The 20,497-nt window shown below is 43.5% G+C and overlaps 1 protein-coding gene across 1 annotated transcript in view; it reads right to left on the minus strand.

The window, feature by feature from the left end:
* Positions 1 to 17,312: 17,312 nt before the first annotated feature.
* Positions 17,313 to 20,497, minus strand: part of ABCC12 (ATP binding cassette subfamily C member 12) — a 57,769-nt gene continuing 54,584 nt past the window's right edge. The window contains exons 26-29 of the mRNA XM_021717322.1: positions 20,202 to 20,280; positions 19,074 to 19,187; positions 17,508 to 17,672; positions 17,313 to 17,399 (exon numbers count right to left, since the gene is read on the minus strand). Of these exons, the coding sequence (XP_021572997.1) occupies positions 17,313 to 17,399; positions 17,508 to 17,672; positions 19,074 to 19,187; positions 20,202 to 20,280 (445 nt within the window). The remainder of the gene's footprint in view (positions 17,400 to 17,507; positions 17,673 to 19,073; positions 19,188 to 20,201; positions 20,281 to 20,497) is intronic.

The raw sequence follows: 20,497 nt of genomic DNA on the forward strand, positions 1-20,497 counted from the left end.
AGAAAACGAGTTTGTGTCAATAGTTGTTTAGAGATAATTCGTAATAAGGTGAGAGTCATGGTCCTATCCCCTCATGGAGTGTCGAGCTTTGCACCGTTCTGTGAGTGGTTGGCCCACCCCAACCTTACTCAGCATCTTGCAAATGTCCTCGGGGTACTCATACAGAGGGCAAAAGAGGAGGATTGGTGAGAGCATCTGTATCCTTGAAGGGGTCCCCACAATCACAGCTCAAGCATTTAGAACCCAGACTGTTTCTACTACTTTACAGCAGATCTGATTTGGGATTTATCTTGGTTAGGAGTCAAAAAAGATCTACGATGGAAACATTATGTTGTTTTCTTCTTTGTCCCAACTTCCATTTAGAACTGGAAAAATAAGGACAGGTCTGAGCAGATCAGAAACAGAGGGCTTTGAGTGGTGCTTATTTTGGGGCCCACATGGAGAACATGTGGATCAGAGTAGCACAGCAGTCAGGAGCACAAGCTCCAGAGTCAGACTGCCTGTGTCCAAACCCCATGCTGATCTTGGCAATTGACTTCACTTCTCTAGGCTTCAATTTCCATATTTGTAAAAGTGGATAATAATAGGAAGTAATAGTGACAACCCAACTGGGTGTGAGAAAGATTGGGGTTTGGGGAATTATGGCATTGAGGGTCCCTGTGGCTATTGTGGGTCATGATATTAACCCAAATTCTTGTTCCTCGCAGCCTGGCTTGGCATACTCATTTAAGAGGGTCAGTTTTTCATTTCATTAGCCAATGGAGGACAATAGAGAGGTTTGTTGTTGTTTTGTTTTGCTTTGTTTTGTCCCCAACCCACAGGATAGACTTCCATGCTAATCAGAATCCAGTCAGAAAAGCCTAAATCACTCCAGGTCTTTCAAATAGAAACAGTTTAATATAGCGAATTGGTGATACTGGTAATGCAAGAACCAAGAAGCCAAGCAGAAGACAATGAAGAGAGCCAGAAATTGGCAACAAAAGGAAGTCACTATCACCTGGCAACTGGAAGGACAGTGGGAAGAGATGTACAGAAGTACGTACATGGTCCAGAAGTCAGCTCCAGGTAGGAGCTAAAACTGTGGCAGGGACTGTCTGGGGGAAGCCCAAGATGTAAAAGAGACACAGCTGCTGCCAGGGACACCTTAGCAGAGAAACGGAAAGAAATACCCTGGCTTTTCCCCTCCTCTCAGTTCACCCAAGGAGCAAGGCAGTCTGGGAGATCTAGTTTCCCATGACACTGAGTGGGAGACAGAGTGCAGGAAACGGATTTGGGGGAAGACAGAAAGACAAGCATGGCTCCTTTCCTACGTCCTAATCTCCCCTGAAGCCAGTGCAGAATTGTGTCTCTTTGGGAGAATTAAAGGTTAAAAGGGCATATCTCATCTGGGCAATGTCAGAAGGGTTAGCTGAGTTAGAAGGATCTGGAACCATACTACATACCCACGGCTGTTTTCATAGGATCTGGAAGACAGTAAAAGAGCAGGAAGGAAAATGCTGCTGAGACTGGGGAAATTGTATGGGTTGCTTTCTTTAATTTTTTTTTCTGACAAGTGCTTCGGTTCTTTTTATTATTAATCTGGGTTTTCTTTTCATGTTCTCCACACATCTTTGGAAGATTAATTTAAACTAAATCTCTAGGTTCCCAAGGGGCTAATTCATTTTTCTGACTCTTTGAACAAAGGACAACTATTATTTCTTATCAACAGAAAAACACAACTTTCTGACTTAAAAGCAGAAGAGCTGCCTGCCTCCTTGGCAATCTAGGGCTTGGGTCGGTGGGAATCTCAGCACAGGTTGGATTTCTTTTGGGAGTTTTCAAACAGTGGTAAAAGAAGGAAGGAGGAGCATGGCCTTTGCCACGCCAGGCAAAGATTTCAGAACCTGGGCTCCTACTCTCCGGTGCCCTCCTCCCACTCTTGTGCTGTGAAAAGGGAAGGCTTCCCCTCAAGCAGTAGTGCATGCATAATGGGGAACTCAGTTCTACTAATAAGCAAATAAAATATTTACTTTGTGAGCTGAAGTGAACCTTCCATCTTTTGTCTAAAGTTCAGAAACTGGGGCCTTCCAGCAGAAACAAAGTCATGGCAGAGGCTTGTGATGAAAATGCCAAGTCAGCATAGAGATTGGAAGGGAAATAACCCTGACTTTTCTTTTCTTCTTGTCCTCCAAATCTGGAGGAAGAATTAAAAAGGAGACTTTAAAACCACACAATCTCAGGGCCAGAATCTCTAGCCGTTTGTCAAGTGTCCCCTTCTTTACTCCATTCACTCCCTTCCCCCAAACACGCTCACAGAATCCCCGAGGCTACTAGAATACTTCCGCCTCTAAAAAGCTCATAGCCCCTCCATCCCTTCAGTGACTGACCCCATCATTACAGATTTCTTCCCTTCATTGAGCCAGATATGCACACTGGCCTCCAGGACGAGAAAGGCTTAGTCTCCCCTGCCTGACAGTGTTGCATATACTTTCCTCCATCTCTCAAGTATTTTCTTCATCTTTTTTTCTTCTGGCTAAAAATTCCCAGTTCTTCTTATATATAAGCACAATGTTTCCAGCTTTTGGTTTATATGTCTTCCTGCTAAGGATCTAAACCAGGTTTATCCAAAAGTTGTCACAGGGTAAGAACTGATGTTCTTTGAAAAAAGCACTAAGAAAGTTCTGTGGTCAAATTAGTTGGAAAATGCTGGGTTAATAAGCACTGGTGATCAAGGTCAGAGTTCACCCACATTCCTGACTCTTTTGACTTCAGTGCACACACCGGGGATCTGTGTCCAGCTCACGTTACCTGCTCCAGGCAATAAGGAGTGTCAAAGAATTAACAATCCCTAAGAGTATATCTCAACCAAAGAGAGACTGGAGTTGGTGTGCGACTACCCTGGCTCTCCTGTACCACCCTTTGGGTGGGATGACACTGAGAACCATGTTCTAACTGGATGCCAAGTTCCCCAGTAGGTCTAAGCTTCCGTTCACAGCGGTAGCTGGTTCTATATGACATTTTAAATTGGCTTTTCTTTCCTATCTCATTTCTCACACCTTCCAGGAAACAGGAATTTTTGTCTCAGAAAATGCTCTTGGGGAACCCAAACTAGGGCACAGTCAACTTGTGCTATAAATCTCCATGCAAGGGCTATAGTCTAATGCATTTCCCAAATTTATTTGATCGAGGAAATTTTTTCTCACAGTTCATCGTTAGGGACTAGGGTTCTGGAGAACACTCTTTGGGAAGTACTGTTCTAAAGCCTGGGCACGATGTAGACTTGTTACGGTTTTGTTTTGTTTTCTTTTCCATCTTAAACAACATTTATTCAATTATGAACACATCTCATACAACAAGTATTCACTGACAGTCACATGTTATACAACATTCACATAGTTATGAGCTACAGAGTTCTTGAGAGGGAAGAAGTCAAGTATAGGACAGATGATTAGGATGTGAGGCAAGAAAAATGCTGAGTGAGAATGTTTGGCCAGTCCTTTCAAAGACACAGTGAGCTGGGAAGTGGCTGACATAGGCACTTAACAGGTTCATCTGCTGCCATGGGCCTGCTTTTAATTCTAGTTCTCACACTCCAAGTGTGGTGTGTGGATTAGGCTAATTCCTAGCAGACTCACACTGCACAAAAAGATTATATTTTAGCTGCCTGTGAGAGAATTAACCCTCCTGCTCTGCTTCTGCCCGTAAGGGAATGGGACCAATCTCCTCAAGCTGCAAGACTGGGAAGCCAAGCAACCCCCAGGTGATTATGTCAGGAAATCCAACATTTGAGATGAATGAAATGTCCTTGGGGACTTTGTTCTCAACAATTCGGCTCAAGCAAGATTGATTCCAAGACTGAGACGTATTCAAGCGACTTGGTGCCTGCAGTGCTAAAAAACAGGGTCATTTTGCAGTTGGAAAATCTAAGATGTACCCTACCACCAAAGCGCAAACATGAAGTTGGTTGAGAATGCTGATGTTGAAGCAGCGAGCAGGGAAACCAACCATGAAACGTGGGGCCAAACCTACACTTGCTGTCTAGATCATCACAGGGACATGGGGAGATGTCCTCTAGATTTGGCATGGCCTGGAAAACTTTATCTTGTCCCTAGAAGAACATGGGATGTTCTTTCTGGAACACCCAACAATGCTGTCCTTGGAAACCTCTGTGGTGTTTCATAGCAGACTCAGGACCTGGGCATCAGCTTCATTGTTGGCATTTGTTGGTCTGTCATACATTTGATGGGATACAATGTTAGAAAGATGAATGTCCTCAGTCGTTCCTGATCCCCTACCCACTAATGTGTTGGCACTGCTAGCTTGACAGACCAACTCTTTAGGCTCAGAATCTAAAGAAAGGAGGAGGAAGGGAAATACACAGAATTGGGGAGTGGGGTTTTTCAGAGTGGTTGGAGGAAAAAAATTCAGGGCTAGGCAGCACATGAACAAAATGGATGAGGAAGAAGAAAAGAATGTGTTAAGGATGAATGGAGTCTGTATGCGCCCTCCTTAGTGTTTGAAAAATGAAAGTCAAGGACAAGATGGTTTGCTTTTAAATTATTCTTGATTGCTGGACTGGACTCTCTTGACCACAAACCACCATGGAAGTGGATTTTGCGGGTCATGGCTTGAAGTACTACATAGATATATGTCCAGACCCTGAGTCTTTAAACAAATCTATCCACCCACAAAGGGTATAGCTAATAACCAATAAAAGCAGGTGAACTGTCAGAGTTTTTCTCTCCTTTCACTTTTGGCCCCATCTATTCAAGTCTTTTCTTGACTTCTGACCTTTCAACAATTCTCTCATTTTTGGCTCTGAACTTCCTCTTTGAACTTGAAGATAGAAGTTGACTTTCATGGTATTGATCCTTGCTGTCCTTAGGAAAAAGGTTTTCCCCCTACTTTTAGCTCACCCCTATCCTGCCTCCAGGGTGAGTACCAGCCCAGCCTGGCTCCAGTGCCTGGACCACTCTGATGCCTGATATTAGCTGGGCTTGTTCTGTATTCCACCCCCACATTGTGGGGCTATTAGACAGTGCAGTATATGTCTCTGTCTCTGGTTGACTATAGCCCTAAATGCCAAGATATAGCCTATCGTGGTCCTTCCCTGCTCCTAGCACTGTGTCTAGTCAATAACAAAGGCTCATCAAGTATTTGTTGACTCCCAGACACAAGATCAGTTTTAGGTCTCTCAGTCTGGGGAGAATGTCAATAAGAACTGTGAACTTGGGATTTACCATGGAATTGTTTAAATGTGTTAACGGAAATTCCAGAAAGTCAGAGAGGCTCTTGGGTAAATTAGAAATCGTAAAGAAGGGAGATGTTATTTTCTGGTCAACAGTCAATCCCCTAATGATTTCACAAAGTCAATAGCTCATGGGACCTCCATGACCTTACCACATTGAATTGCTGTTCTTCCTTTTGCTTGTAAAGGTCGGTTCTCTCCTGGCTCAGCTGATTTTTCCCAGCTGGACTGCACTTCCTCTGGGCTCCTAGACTCCTGCCTTATGTGGCCCTCCCCTCTGTCATCTTCCTCCTCATACACCTGGAAGCTGGAGACAGAAATAACTCAGATTTCCTTAGGTCTGTGATAAAATCTTGAGTTGTTTCTGATTAGACTACTCATTTTTCCAATTTTTATTGACTTTTTTCACAATTTTTTATAACTATTATGAGTTAAGACCTCTGCCAGGCACTGAGAATACAGTGAGTCTCTGCCATCAAGAAGTTTCAACAAAATACGGAAGACAGACAAGCCAGCAGAGAATTACGAAATGCTGTTATAACAGGCGGCAGGGGTGTTTTGTGGCAGAGAGCAGGACCACTCAATCTAGAATAAGGCTGGGGTTATGTATCACGCTGGGGGTGAGGAGGGGAAGCAGAAGTGGGAAAGCCTTTCAAGAAGGGGCATCGTCTGAAGTGATTTTAATACTATGTGGCAGTTAAGTTAGCCCAGTGAAGCAAAAGGAGCATATTCTGATTTTCCTCAATCCTCTGACTTAAATGATTTTTGAGGCTTCTTTGCTGGTATGTCTGTATACTTCCTGGAAATCCCAGCTCAAAGGATGCAACTCATAAATGGTCCTCTGCCATGCCTGCCACCCAAGCTTCTGGGATTAAGTTCTTTGGTTTCCCCATGGTAACTTCTGAACCCAATAAAGTAAAATGTCTGAGCCTGCCTCCCAGATAGAGGAAAAGACCCTGAATCTTGTTCATCTCAGTAGTCCCAGGGCCCAGCACAATGTCAGGTACTTGGTGGCTACTCAATAAATGTTTGTTTAATTGAAATAATCAAATCTTAAGACAGTTTACTAATGTCATAATGCTTTCACAGGTTTCAACTTGACAGGTAGTTGGTGCTTATTAAGTAGCATATTAGAGTATACTGGGCCATGCTATTATAACAAAATCTCAACCCAACAAAGATTTATCACTTATTTTAACGTACCAGCAATTTATTTCTCACTCATACCAAGTGTTCTATTCAGGTCAGCTTGCGGTAGGAGTAGGGAGGAGGAGGAGGATTCTTCATATATTTACTCAGGGGCTCAGGATGATGGAGGTACTACCACTTGAAATGTCATCTGTGGCCAAAGCAAGGAAAGAGACGTCTAGGGGGTTTTGCACTGGCTCGTCCATCCATACATCCATGTGTACATGTGTCACTATTATTTAAGCTTGGTAACCAAAATTGCAAACATTCTTCTCCTTAACAGCAAGGGGACTGGGAACAGTAGGGAAAAAAGATGACGGAATGTTGATGAAAACACTGACTCTGCTATAAGTCATTTCCCCAACCCCTTTGCCTTTTCTTCACCAGATGAGGAAAGGAGACATCATTGAGGGAAAGCTACCAAACCACACTGTCTGGACTGAGATCCCTTTGCAGGTTCCAGTTAATTCACAGGAAACCATGAAGCCTGAGACCTTAGGAAATGCTCGTGTTAGGTTCACTTTTCCTTGGAAATGATCATCACTGCCAGATCTGACTGGTCCTGTGCCTTCTTTCCCTTGTACAGCCGCTGTCACCATCAGGAGACCTCTATAGGGCAGTGTTTCTCTGACATTGCATCCATCAATATCCCACATGAAGACTGATCCCAGGGACTTCACTTTGCTCCCAGTCGCAAAACACAATTATATAATGACATGCTCTTCACTTTCTTGATTTCCAAATTTTCCCTTGCTCTCATATTATTCTCTTCTCTGGTGCCAATCCCCTGAATTACTGCCATGCTTTCATGTTTCAGTTTAATCAGATAGCTCATCTCTGGGATTGCTGTCACCAAGGGCTTCACATGAATAATTTTTGGTAATCATTTTTCAATGTCTTCTCACCTCTTTCCAACACCTCTTCCCTCCCGTACACATAGTGTCCTATGCATCTTCTTTCTATTCCTAGCTTGGACTAATTTATGAAAGTTATTTTAATTTGTTTTCTACTTAGGTCTATTAATAAAATACATTTCAATGTCATTGCCTTTATTAATTCTACTTGTGCTGCAGACTTTGACTTAGGAGATATGTACCAGTCTACATGTGTTAGGGTTTCAGAAGGGAGAGGGGAGAGCCTTGGTTTAGCAGTTATAGTTCTTGAAACTCTTCTAGTGCAGTACGGAATTTTTATTTACTTGGTTTTCTCTTTCTCTTCTCTTCTTGTGAACTCACCTTGGCTACATTCTCCTCCCAGGCGGTCATCATGTCTTCTCTGCTCCTGTGAGAGCCCACAGGGCCTCCTGGCTGCAGCTGTTCAACTGCCTATCTACGAACTAATCAAGCACTCCACTCCCATCCTCCTCTGGCTTTATTCTCTCAGATCTTCCCAATTTATGAGGGGCAGAAGATGACAACAGTCCTCTCAGCAGTCCTGTCAGACAGAGGAGGCCTGGCCATCCTTGGGGTATGTTGGTCTCTTGATCATGTACTTGCCTCACTCCTTGGCTTTTCTTCTAAGTTTTCAGGGAAACCTGAAAGTTTCTTGGACACTGAGGACATTTCCTGAGGACAAATAAGCCATTTTGGTTTGAGCTGAAACACTACGATGTATCTCTTTTTTTATTTCATTTTATTTTGTTTTTTAGAAATCAGGATTTATTGAGAAGACAGAAAAACTTCCACAGTGGGAGGGGACCCGAGGGGGTTGCCCCTATGTAGCTCTTTAGAGGTGACTGTGGTTAGCATGCTCTTTCTGAAGTTAGAGGGAGGTTATCCTGGAGTAAGAAGTTGCAGGTAAGCATGGAGATGAGTAGTCCCTGATGGGTGTGCGTGTGTGTGTGTGTGTGTGTGTGTGTGTGTGTGTGTGTGTGTGTGAGAGAGAGAGAGAGACATATACTGTCTGAGGAGCATAGTAGAATAAAAAAACTGAGGAGATTAAGACTCTAGACCACAACTTGCTCCACTTGCTTTTAGGCAAACCTCTCTCTCCTTGGAGACTCTAACTTTCCACTAGTTAGATGAGCATTTGGAACTGCATGGTTGTCATGTTTCTTCCAGTTCTGAGGTTCTATGGTTTTATGAGTAAATGGCAACTTGAGAATCACTGTTTGACCATGGGCAATTTATTTCAACTTTCTATGCTTTGGGGTTTTTTTTAATTCTAAATGAGGAATGATAATCCTAATGTAAGATTGTAATAATAAAAGAAGATTAAAGATGTAAAAGCACTGAAAAATATGTAATGGTACTTTAAAAATGCAAGATCCTTGGGCAAGTTACTCAGTTCTCCTGTCTTAGTATGTTCTGGGTACTTTAACAAAATACGTGATAATTTTTACACAACAGAAATGTATTGCTCACAGTTCTGGTGGCTAGTAGATGCACCTTTTATGTGCCCTCACAAGGTAGAAGGGGCCAACAAACTCCCCCGAGCCTCTTTTGTAAGGACACTTAGTAGAAAAACTAAAACTATTTTTCCTCTGCTCCCATACCACAACCATCAACACATAGACTTCTGTGACCAAATGTGTGTGGGTTTTCCCCACACATCAGATAAGCAATCAGCTCTGCAGCAGACACCATCTGGATATCCTCCAGTTCAATTCAGTTCTGACACTGTCTATCTGAAGACTGCATCAGATCCACGCAAGCCTTGGTCACCTCTAAGGAGCTAGATAGTGTTTCAGCTCAAACCAAAATGGTTTTATTTTTCCTCAGGAAACATCCTCAGTGAGAAAGCATGTAGTTCCCACCCTGGCTCCCTGGTCTGGGTCTGGGCCATCTGGTGAGGGTCCTTCACCTCATTCAAGGCACAATATAGGATGGCTTTGGCACAGTGGGGACATTTTGGTACTCTGGGTCTTCAGAAGCTCTGGAGTCACCAAGAGTGAGCATCAAATTCACTCATAGAGACCGCTATCTTGCAGGAGATGAGGGATACCCAGAGCACACTGTAGCATCTTCTCTACATCCCTGTTCAGCTTTCTTCTGTGTTGGCTTCTTTCTCAGGCAAATTCGCTCCCTGTGAGATCAAAAATGAGATACCCACCATCCAAGAAGCAGAACTCACTTTTTTCCATTAGTCTTGAGTTTGACTCAGACGGGCCCAGCCTGAGTCATGTGTCCAGCCCAAACCTCTCACAGCACCACTGAGATTTGACACTCTGATTGGCCAGATCTAGGTTCCATGCCTATGCTGGAAACAATTGTTAGAGTTAGCATCATCTGAACTAAGGCTCTAAGAATAGAGCAAGTCATGGTCCCTGAAGAGGTGCCAGGAACTTGGAAATGATGGGTTTGAGTTTGAGCTTAGATTCTTTTGACCCCCTGTGACAGGTCAGATTTTCTAGAAATAGACTCTGAGACAAGGATTTGTATGTTGTGATTTATCATGGATATGCTCTCTTGGAAAATCTGTATGTGCCAGAGGGAAGTAAGACAAGGAAGAAGAAAAGTCCAGAAAGGATATGATTTTATGCAAAGTCCTGTAGAGGTTAACTTCCCCTGAATAAACAGGGAAACTAGGAAATGTAAGTTACACTTCAGAATTCCGCCAAAAGGGAGCTGGGCCTATCTGCTTAGAATTCACCGGGAGGAATGTAAACTTCTAGCCTCTTCTGCCATTCCTTGGGTGTGGGCACTCTGGCCCTAGTAGCCAAAGATGGTTCTTGGAAGAAGAGTTAAAGGGACTACTGGTAGCAAAAGCATTAACAACCAGAAGGATCTGGGCAGAGTGTTGACTGATCATATTTACTAGAATCCCAGCCCATATTTTTTTCTCTATGTCACTTTTCCCTGTCCTCCAGTTTATCAGTCCAGATATTAACATGTTGCTTAGAGCAAGGCCACTTGGCTCTAAAATCACTGCATCTGAGAAAACTGAGGATTTGATTAGAGTTGTAGCACCATTATGACCACTTACCAAAAAACCCTTTAGGTTGCCAAAGTCAAATGTATTCTCTGCACAGAGTGGCCTCATCATTTCCTAAATGGTTCTGATATGTAGATGATCTTTGAGTTACCAACTGCAGAAGCAAAGAAGCAAATAATGTAAATGGATACACCAGGGGGATTTGGCTCTCCTGTCTTTTCCACCACATTTCCCGAAAAGAGTTTCCCCCTGCAAGGCCAATGTGCATCATTATGGACTGGCAAACATGGGCCTTGTGTGTCACTGGCAGTGTTTGCCCTTAGGATGCTCATCCTGTACTGGGAGTGGTGGAAACAACCCCTTTTCTATACCCATAATTTAGTTAGCTCTCCTGCAGGGGGGATTGTCTGGGGCCCCCGCTTTTCCTTGGCCAGACTCTCTTTATTGCTAATAGGCTCTTCCCAAGCGCCTGTCCCAATTATTTCTACAACAAACTGTTCTCCCATCACCAATTGTATCCAAGCTTTTGGTGGTCACCAACTGTGTTTGAAAATGCATACAGTGAAGTTGCTGACAATTTTTCAACTAGTCCTCAGCCCTAGTAAGCAGTTGTTTGCTATCTTCTTCAACCAAGCTCACCCTCAGATCCAGGGCTTTGTTCGGATGTTTTCCCCATCCAGGACCAGGAACAACACCATTCCCAGTCCTCATCACTTTTGTGGCCCATACTTGTCCTATAAGGACCGCTGGTCATTTCCAAAATTGTTCTCATTTCTTCCAACTCTTATTCGCCCATCCCTTTTTCAATAGAAGGAAGATTCAAAGAACAAATAATCAGTTGAAATACTGAATGAATAAAAAAATAAATAAGTGAAAGGATGAATGAATTGACCACACAACCTTACAGTCCATTCCCTGGTATTTTACTGTATGCTCTTTGGCACATTTAAGTCATTTCTCCAATAATATGGCAAACTGGGGAGAAAGAGTGATTATTTTTACTTTCCTTTAGAGAAGTCTGATACAATGTGGCATCATGGACATAGCACTAAACTGGGATTCAGGATTCTAATCCTCCTCTTACCAGTATTTGGATGACGTTGGACCAGGTTTAGTCTCTCTGGACTTCAGTCTCCTAATCTGTAAAGTGAAGAGATTGGACTGAAAGAGCCAGCTCCGGGGTAAGAATCTAGTTTCCTCCACCACCATCTGGGTAACCTTGGGAAGGCACACAATGTCCCTGAGCAAATAGGAAGAATCATTCCCACCTCATGCACTGTTTTAAAAACTTAATGACATAATGTATACCAGATGCTTAGCCCATAGCTAATAATTATAATCTCTAAATTCCTGTTAATACTGACATAGAAATATTCATTCAAGAATGCATATTAAAGATTAGACCTTGCAAGAGGGATTGTGTAAATTTCTCTTTTAAAAAATTCAAAGCCAATAAGCACATGAAAAGATGTGCAATACCATTAATTATTAGAGAAATACAAATCAAAACCACATTGAGATACCACTTCACACTTATTAGGATAACCTTAAAAGGGAATTAAATTCTGATACACGCAATATGGAAGAAGCTTGAAGATATTATGCTAACTGAAATAAGCCAGACACAACAAATATTGCATGATTTCACTTACATGAGGTACCTTGAGTAGTCAAATTCATAGAGATAGAAAGTAGAATAGTGGGTGCCAGGGGATAGGGGAAGGGAGGACTGGGGAGTTTAATGGGTACAGAGTTTCCATTTGAGAACAAAAATATCTGGAGGTGGACAGTGATGGTAGCACAACAATATGAATGTACTTAATGCCACTAAAGTGTACACTTAAAATGGTTACAATGGAAAATTTTGTTATATATGTTTTATCATAATAAAAAAATTTAAAGCAAACCAAATTGAGGTTTCTTTTGGTGTGATTTTTGCCAGGTAAAGGAGGCCCAGAGTTTCAGAGACTGGGGGTCAAGTTCAACCCAGCTGCCACTACATTTTGTGCTAAAACAGAAGCTGACTTGGTCTGGCCCTTGAATGCTGGTCCCAGCATAAGGAAAGCTTTCAGTAGAAGCCGTGAACGTGTACATCACAAAGCCAGACAGTGCCTCTCCATGGAAATCAGCATTTATTTGAAGACTTTAATGCTTGATTTGGCTTCACCCGGAGGTGACCTTCTACACAGGGCCAAAAGAAAAGTGATTTCTTTGATCGTCCTTCTGACCCCAAACTGACCTGCATTTTTCAATTCATTTTAAATCATGCTGTACTGGCCAAAGTGATTCCAGCTCTTAGCAAAGAACATTTCACGTTTTTATCAACAATTCTGGGCCAATTTAAGATCTGTTCACTTGAATAGCAAAAATAAAATCTGTGAGTTCTTTCTGAGTCTTTCTGATCTGGGCTATAGGCAGGGAAGGCAAGCTAAGTATTCATAAGTAGCTTGCAGCTTTGGGGAGAGATGAGAATCGGGACCCCCCCCCCTTGCTCAGATATGAATTAATGCTCGTTTAGGCCACATCTAGGTTGGGAGAAGACAGTGTAACCCCCAGGGCAGGGACTAAATTTCTCTTTTTCTCATGTGAGGATTGCATCTTCCCAGGAAGGAGGACAGCACAAATCTTCTGCATTATTTACAATGCTTGTGGCTGCAAGTAGCAGCAAGCCCAACTCAAACGGGCTTAACCAATAAGGAAAATATATCCTTTTATAACATGACAAGATATAGGGTGACTGTAGGGTTGGTAAATCAGCAGCTCAGTGTCATAGCAAGTATCTGTGCTCCAGGCACCTATCCACCTCCTCCCTGGTCACAAAGAGGCTGCCATGGCTTCAGTTACCACAGACAGGCCAGACAATTGATGGAAATGTCTTCTAGAACCCACCCCAACAACCAGCATGAAGCATACCACACGCTAATGACCAAAACCAGGGGCCAGCAAACTTTCTCCGTAAAGGGCCAAGATAGTAAATACTTGGGGTTTTGAGGGTATACATTTGGCCACAATCACTCAACTCTGCCTGGAATGTGAAAATTGTCACAGGTAATGCATTAACAAACGAGCATGGTTGCATTCCAGAGAAATTGTATTTATAAAAACAGGCAGCAAGCTGGATTTGGCCTGTGGCCTAAATATCTAAGGATATTCAAGAGGTTCTAATCATAACATTGAGCATAAGATCACCCAATAGGCAGATGAAATCAGAGCATACCCAAGCTTTGGCACCAAAATAAATGAGAATAAAATGTCAACGAATGTTTTATTTCCTAATGAGCATCAAAGGAGACACTAAGGAAAGACTCAAAACTTGGTTAAACTTTGTTCAACTTCACAAATTTAACATTTAAGAAAAATATTTAATTACATTTAAAGGGCACTAAAATTCCACAGTTAATACTCTAGAAACTGTTTTCATATCTCCTTTTTGTTTCTCCTATATTGAATGTCAGAACTAAAAAAGAACCTTAGCACTAAGTCTGAACCCCAAATTTGATAGATGAGGAGATAAAGACTCAGAGAGGGCAAGCTACTTTTCTCAGAGCACACAGCCACTTGGTATCAAACCAGGACCCAAACCCAGGCTGTGGTAGATTGTAGTATTATACAAAATATTTGCTGCCCCTCCAAAGGGGAGGATTATACAACTTTCTGGAGGAATAAACTTGCTCCTTGTGCTTTGTGGTGCCCCTCCCTTTAAGAGGAGGGTTACCACTACCATGACCCACCCTGTTGAACTCAAGAGTGGCCATGTGACTTGTTTTCCCATGAAGCTTGGAGGAAAGTGGCACATAGCAATTACTGCAACATCTGTCGGTCCTTTGCCACGAGACTGGTGATATTCCAAGCAGAGACTGCTGTCAGCCTGGGTCGCAGAGTAAGGGGATAAAAAACACAGCCATAGCTCACCTGAGCAAGAAATAAACCACTGAGATCTGGGTTCACTTGTTACTGAAGCATAACTGAGTCTATCCTGACCAATACACAGGCTTTACAACCTTGAACACTGCTCTTTCTCACCAGAAGAATCTCAAGTTTCCAGCAGTATTAACATTGAATTTAAGAACACATGTTTTAAAGTCAACCTGCCTGGATTTAGATCTCACTAGCAGGGTGACCTTGGTCAAGTTACTTTCTCAGTGCTTCAGCTTCCTCATCAGTTACACTGGTACTATCTTAGTCTGGGCTGATATAGCAAAATATCTCAAGTGGGTTAATTTGTAAACAAACTTATTTAAAAACAGAAATGTAGAAATGTACTGCTTGCAGTTCTGGAGGCTGGGGAGTTCAGTATCACAGTGCTAAGAGATGTGGCGTCTGGTGAGAACCCATTCTTCATGGATGTTGTCTTCTATGTGTCCTCACATGGCATAAGGGGTGAGAAGCTCCCTCCAGGTACTGATCCCATTCCTGAGGACTCTACCCTCATGGTCTAATCACCTCCCTTAGGCCTCCCTAATCACCTCCCTTAGGCCCCACCTCTTAACACTGCTGCACTGATGATTAGGTTTCAACATATGAATTTGGCTGGGGTGAGGAGGAGGTGGGCACAAACATTCAGATCATAGCAGGTACCTGCCTCACAGGGATAGGGTGAGGATTAAATTAACTAAGCATGTATTTTGGAGAATACTGGCTAATGGCTGTTATTCAACAGAGACTCTCCCTGGCTTACATTGCAGTGGCATCAATGAGTGGGGTGGAGGAGGGGTTCACCGAGCATGTTCCACGTCGCTGCACATGCAAACAACTATCCCTCCAGTAGTCACTCTTCCTGTGCATGATGCTGATGACCTTCACTGTCTCTGCAAGGGGAAGGGGGTCTATTGTGGAGGGGCAAGAATATGGCCCCTAGATTCAGGTTGGTCAGGGCTCAAATCTCGTCTCTGTCCCTTTCTTCATGTGCAGTTACTAATCTCAGTGAGCCTCAGTTCCCATCTCATGGGGTAAGGTGAGGATTCAATAAAATAATTCATGGAAAAATGCTTATCACGGTGCCTGGCACATTGCAAGCTCTCATCAGATGTCAGGATCAATGCTGGTATCCTCTTCTGCCCATGCCGAGAAGGGTGTAGGCAGAGAACGTAGGATGAATTGTAGGTGATTCATCCTTCGATGCATGTGAATGAGCAACGAGGTTCATTGCAGCCCATCCCCTGTCCTCATGAAAACATCTCCTTGAAATCACAGACTGATTGTCTGGCTGGTGCCAAGTTGGTAGAAAATAAAGCATCCCTCCCCCTCATTGCACAACTGGCATGAATTCCCACAGCCAGCAGATACTGCCAGCCTGGTTGCCATATCAAGGGCATCATCACACATCTGTCAAGATGACACCCACACTCAGCCTGGGATAGTTGCTCTGGAGTCGTGTGTATGTGGGGTTAATGACCCCAAATCAGGGTCAGGCACCATGGGGAAACCTCAAATCACGTAAAGATACACTGTGTCCCTTTATAGAAAGATCCAAACTTGGCATGGAGCTGCCCAGGAAACTCCTGGCCCAAGTCCTTTTCAGCCACATTCTTCTGAGTTGTTGCACAATTGCTATGGAGCTACCTGAGCCAGGGCATTAACGCATTCACAAGACTCACGGGACTGGGTCAGGTGCACCGGCCTCACCTCTGGTCAGGCAGACGCCTTGCCCAGGCCCTGCCAGAGGAGAGTCAGAGAATGTTGATTGGAGGCAAACTTTCCACGCCCTAGTCCTAGAGATGCTGGCTATTGGCCTGTCTGTTGGAAACCTCAGCCTCTTCAGATTAAGCTCTTAGCATGCAAACGCACCTGGGAGGGGAGCCTGCCAGGTTCCACAGCTGTGTTTGAATAAGTTCATCAGACACTGTCATTCGAGCCTGCCACAAGTGTTTCCGAGTGCTCCTATGTGCCAGGCACTTCCTCCACATCTAGAAGGATGGGCAAGAATGTGACCAAGACTCAGAAGGGCAATTAGGAGGAGGTGTCTAACGAAAACTTTACTGACCATATTTCCCTGAGCTGTGTCTAGAGCTCAGCTGGAGGCTGGAATGTAAGTCCTGAACACTTCACTGGAAATTTGACAGAGGAATAAGAAACAGCCAGAACTGCTAATTGTGTCCCTTAACAAATACTACATGAGAGCCTGCTGGACTTTCTTTTTTTTTTTCCTCAAATGTCACCATGAATTAGCAGCCGTCACTCCTGGGGCTACTGGGAATACATCTTTACTGCATCCATCAGAACAAAACTTGAGGTTGGAAAGAAAGACTTTTATTTGGTAAGCAATCATGAGGGTTTATTACTGAGTCAAGGGAGATGGCAACAAGGGTCTATGAGAGGAAATTGTACAGAAATTGGAACATCTTCAGGAAAATAATTGCAAGGCAACATGTCAGGATAGTTTAATTTCCTGCTGCGTTTTAATGACCAATAAAGAAGATATAAAAATGTCACTTATAGAGAAACTCCAGCATTTTGTTTTCCTGGTTAGTCTAATAGATCAATTGGAACATACAATTATGATTAAAAATTTTTTGGACCAAATACTACAATCATTCTTTCAAGCTACAGATCTGTGTGGTTACCACTTGAAGTGAGTAGGAGTTAAATGGGAAGGAAACTGCTTTTTTCTTTCCAATAATAGGCAAGGAAACCTTTGTAAACCTCATCCTTAGGCATTTTGCCTTTCTGTTTACTTCGGTTTCTAACTGAAAACTATAATGTCTCCATTCTCAGGTGCTGGGGTGGTATTAGTGGAGACACGTGAGAGACCCATGGGATTTTAAGAGGTGAACGGCAGTTTTTAACCCATTAGCTTTGTCTGTCTCTGTTCACCACCCAGAACCAACCCAAATCTGCCAAGTGAGGTGAAATGGCACAGGCTGTATGGGGAAGGGAGATAACCTCTGCCCCAGCTCAGCCTGTACTCCATGGGTGGGAGGCACTGGAGCCAGGGCTGCCTGCTGGGATGACAGCCCTTCTCCCGCAGACTCATCCTACTCATCTCACACAGCCTCCTCCTCCTCTAAAATCAGCCTTGGGACCTTCATAATCCAGCTTCTGCTGCTAGTAATGTCGCAAACGCAGAATCTGGTTTCTCAGCAAGGACTTCGGGCTTGTCAAACTCAATCACCTGAAAATCAGAGAAGAAGAACTGAAATTGTCTGAAAATATTCACCCACCATAAAGCCCAAACTCCTGAAGTCTCTGGGGAGATGAAGCCAACAAGAGCTTCCTGCACCTTCCCATTTTCCATGACCAGGACGCGGTCACAGTTGAGAACCGTGCTTAGGCGGTGGGCAATGGCCAACACTGTGCAGCCTTTGAAGGCATCTTTGATAGTGCTCTGAACCAGGGTGTCGGTCTTGGAGTCCATGGAGGCAGTGGCTTCATCAAGGAGAATGATCTGTTGGGGAAGCAAAAGTCATACTAAGACAAAGCTGTACCCAGAGGGAAATTTATAGTCTGGGCTCTATTTTGCAAAAAGAAGAAAAGTAGAAAAGTAATGAACTAAATATCCATCTTCATCTTCCTCACAGGGACTTGCTGGAGGAACAAAATTGTATTTCCTTTACACCTCTTTTCAAGTGGCTTATTCTAAGCCCACAAACTGGCAGAAAGAAATGCCATGCAGGTTTATCTACTGTGCTAACATGAGTCAGCATAAGGTATAATAGCAGCATTTATATTCATTTGCTATTGCTGCTGTAACAAATTACCACACACTTAGAAACTTAAAACAATGCAAAAGTATTATCTTACAGTTCTGGAGGTCAGACATCTTAAAATCAAGGTATTGTTGGGGTTGCATCCTTCTGCAGGCTCTAGGGAAGACAGTGCTTCCTTGCCTTTTCCAGTTTCTAGAGCCATCTGCACTCTGCGGTCCATGGCCCTTCCTGGCATTGCGTCTCCTTCTCTGACTCTTCCGCCTCCTTCTTATAGAGACCCGTGTGAATACAGCAGGCCCACTTATATCCAGGATACATTCCCCATCTCAAGATCCTTAACATAATCACGTCTTCTAAGTCCCACGGGTTCCAGGTATGAGGACATGGGCATCCTTGGGCGCTGGGGGAATATTATTCTGCCTATCATAGGACTGATCTGGTTTTACAAATCAGAGCCCTTGAACTTACCCTAATGCTGCTTGACATTGGCCAGTTACTTATTCTCTGAGGTTTGCTTTCTTGTGTGTGAAAGGGAGATAGGCCTTATTATGAGTATGAAATGCAGGTGACACATAAACCACTTAGCAGTGTGTAGTGCCACAGTAGGAACCTAATACATGCTGGCTCCCTTTCACCTGACATTCGCATGTCTAGAGAACACACACAATGGGTTACACTTTTGATGAGAATGAGATTTCTAAAGGAACAATAATCCTTTCTTGGAATCAGTAAGTAGGGGTGGCTAAGTCACTAAGAAAAATAGATATACATTTTACAGTCCCCATATCCTAGCATTCCTGGGTACAGTTTATCACCACTCAGAATTGTTCAGAGACAAAGGAAAAAAGTTGAGAGGCAGGTTTTTCAAACTCAACCCACTTAGGAGAGCAGAGTGAATACCTAAGCAAGACCTCCCAGAGGGAAGCTCAGGGGAGGAAGGTGTTATAGCTGTAAATGGCTGTTATTTTTCAATTTTTACCCCTCACGACTTTGTCTTAAGAAAAAGTGATCAGTTTTTAAATGGCTCAATTGCTCTCTCTTTGCTGAAAGATAAACACGTGGCTCTGTCTCCTGGATTTAGTGGCGCTGCAGGAACTATCCAGAATTTGACCAATCCATTTTCCGTGCTGTTTTCTTACTTTTGAATTACGGAGAAGTGCTCGGGCCATACAAAGCAGTTGACGTTCCCCTACTGAGAAGTTTTCTCCATTTTCTGTGACTTCTGCCTGTAATTTTTCTGGGAGTTTCATTATCTATAAAACACAGAAAATGCTACATTTGTGCTGATGATCTATAAAATTGTCCTACATCGTCGATATTGACTGCCCCCTTCCCTTGCATCCATCAGCTTGCTTTATTTTACTGTGGGGAAGAAAGTGTGAAACAACAATCATTTCAATATTGCAAACGGGATCAGGAAAAAGCCAGGGAATAGGCGGACGTTAATGATTTAAAATCACAGTATGACTCAGAGCGCCCCGTAGCCAACTCATCAGAAGAGTGTAAACAGCGCACATGCAGTTCCAGAGAACACACGAACAAGTGGAAGTGGCTTTCAGGATTGCTATTTCCATGGACAAAATAGAGAAGGGATCAGAGAGGTTTCTAGTCATCAGGGGAAGATAAGACAAGGTCTGACTTATCCAGCAAGACAAGTCAAAGTGGCTTTGGGAAATGCTCACTTAGTTGTGGAAAACATGCCCTTGGGCAGCAGAGGTGGTCATGCTCCCGTGCTGACCCTGCTGGAGCTGCAGTTCTTATAGGACGGGTTCCCCCCACAGAGGACTCAGCCCCCTCCAACAGTCATATTTGGCACTCCCAGTTCATCCCATACCACCTCACTTTCTGTAGTTAATCTGTTCTGATAAGCAAATGAGCCCATTGGCAGAGTAGTGGGGCATTCCATCTGTGCTGGAATCCAATGGGCTTGAGTTCAAGTCTCTCTTCTGCTACACACTAGCCTGGATGTGCTACTTCCCTGAGCTTTACTTCCTGCATCTAAAATTAGTGATAAGAGTACCAACCTCAGAGCATTGTAGTAAGGACCAAGTGAGATAATGCACATAGAACTCTTTCCCAGATTGCAGAATCTTACTGTTGCTTTTCATCATAAGAGTAACTTAGGATTGTATTCTACTGACTTATGTGCCCACAAATACAACCGGCCAAGAGCTGGCCCAGGTGCTTCTCAAATTTAAACCTAGGCCAGGAATCTAGGGCTGTGATGCTGGGAAGCAGACTCATTCTCAACAACCCCAGAGACCTACTGTGTCTCTCATGAACGTTCTCTCCAGAGCCTGCCAAAGCATCTCATCGGTGTGACTCTCAAATGGGTCCAAATTGTACCTGCAACGAAGGAAAGGAGAGGGAGCTGAGCTGGATTTGTGAGGACAAGAAGGTGGACAGGGGAGTGAGTTTTCTGCAGAATGCGGGGAGGGGGAGTGGGAGACAGTATGCGATGATCTCATGCTCCGGGAGCAGTGCTCAGCCCAGGGTGGCACTCTATAAATTATCTACCTCAGGCCTTGAGACCAAGGGTCCACAGCTCTGTGATGAAACAGAG

Source organism: Carlito syrichta, unplaced genomic scaffold (assembly GCF_000164805.1).
Source record: "Carlito syrichta isolate Samal-C Ts95f unplaced genomic scaffold, Tarsius_syrichta-2.0.1 Scaffold309650, whole genome shotgun sequence".
Lineage (NCBI taxonomy): Eukaryota > Metazoa > Chordata > Mammalia > Primates > Tarsiidae > Carlito > Carlito syrichta.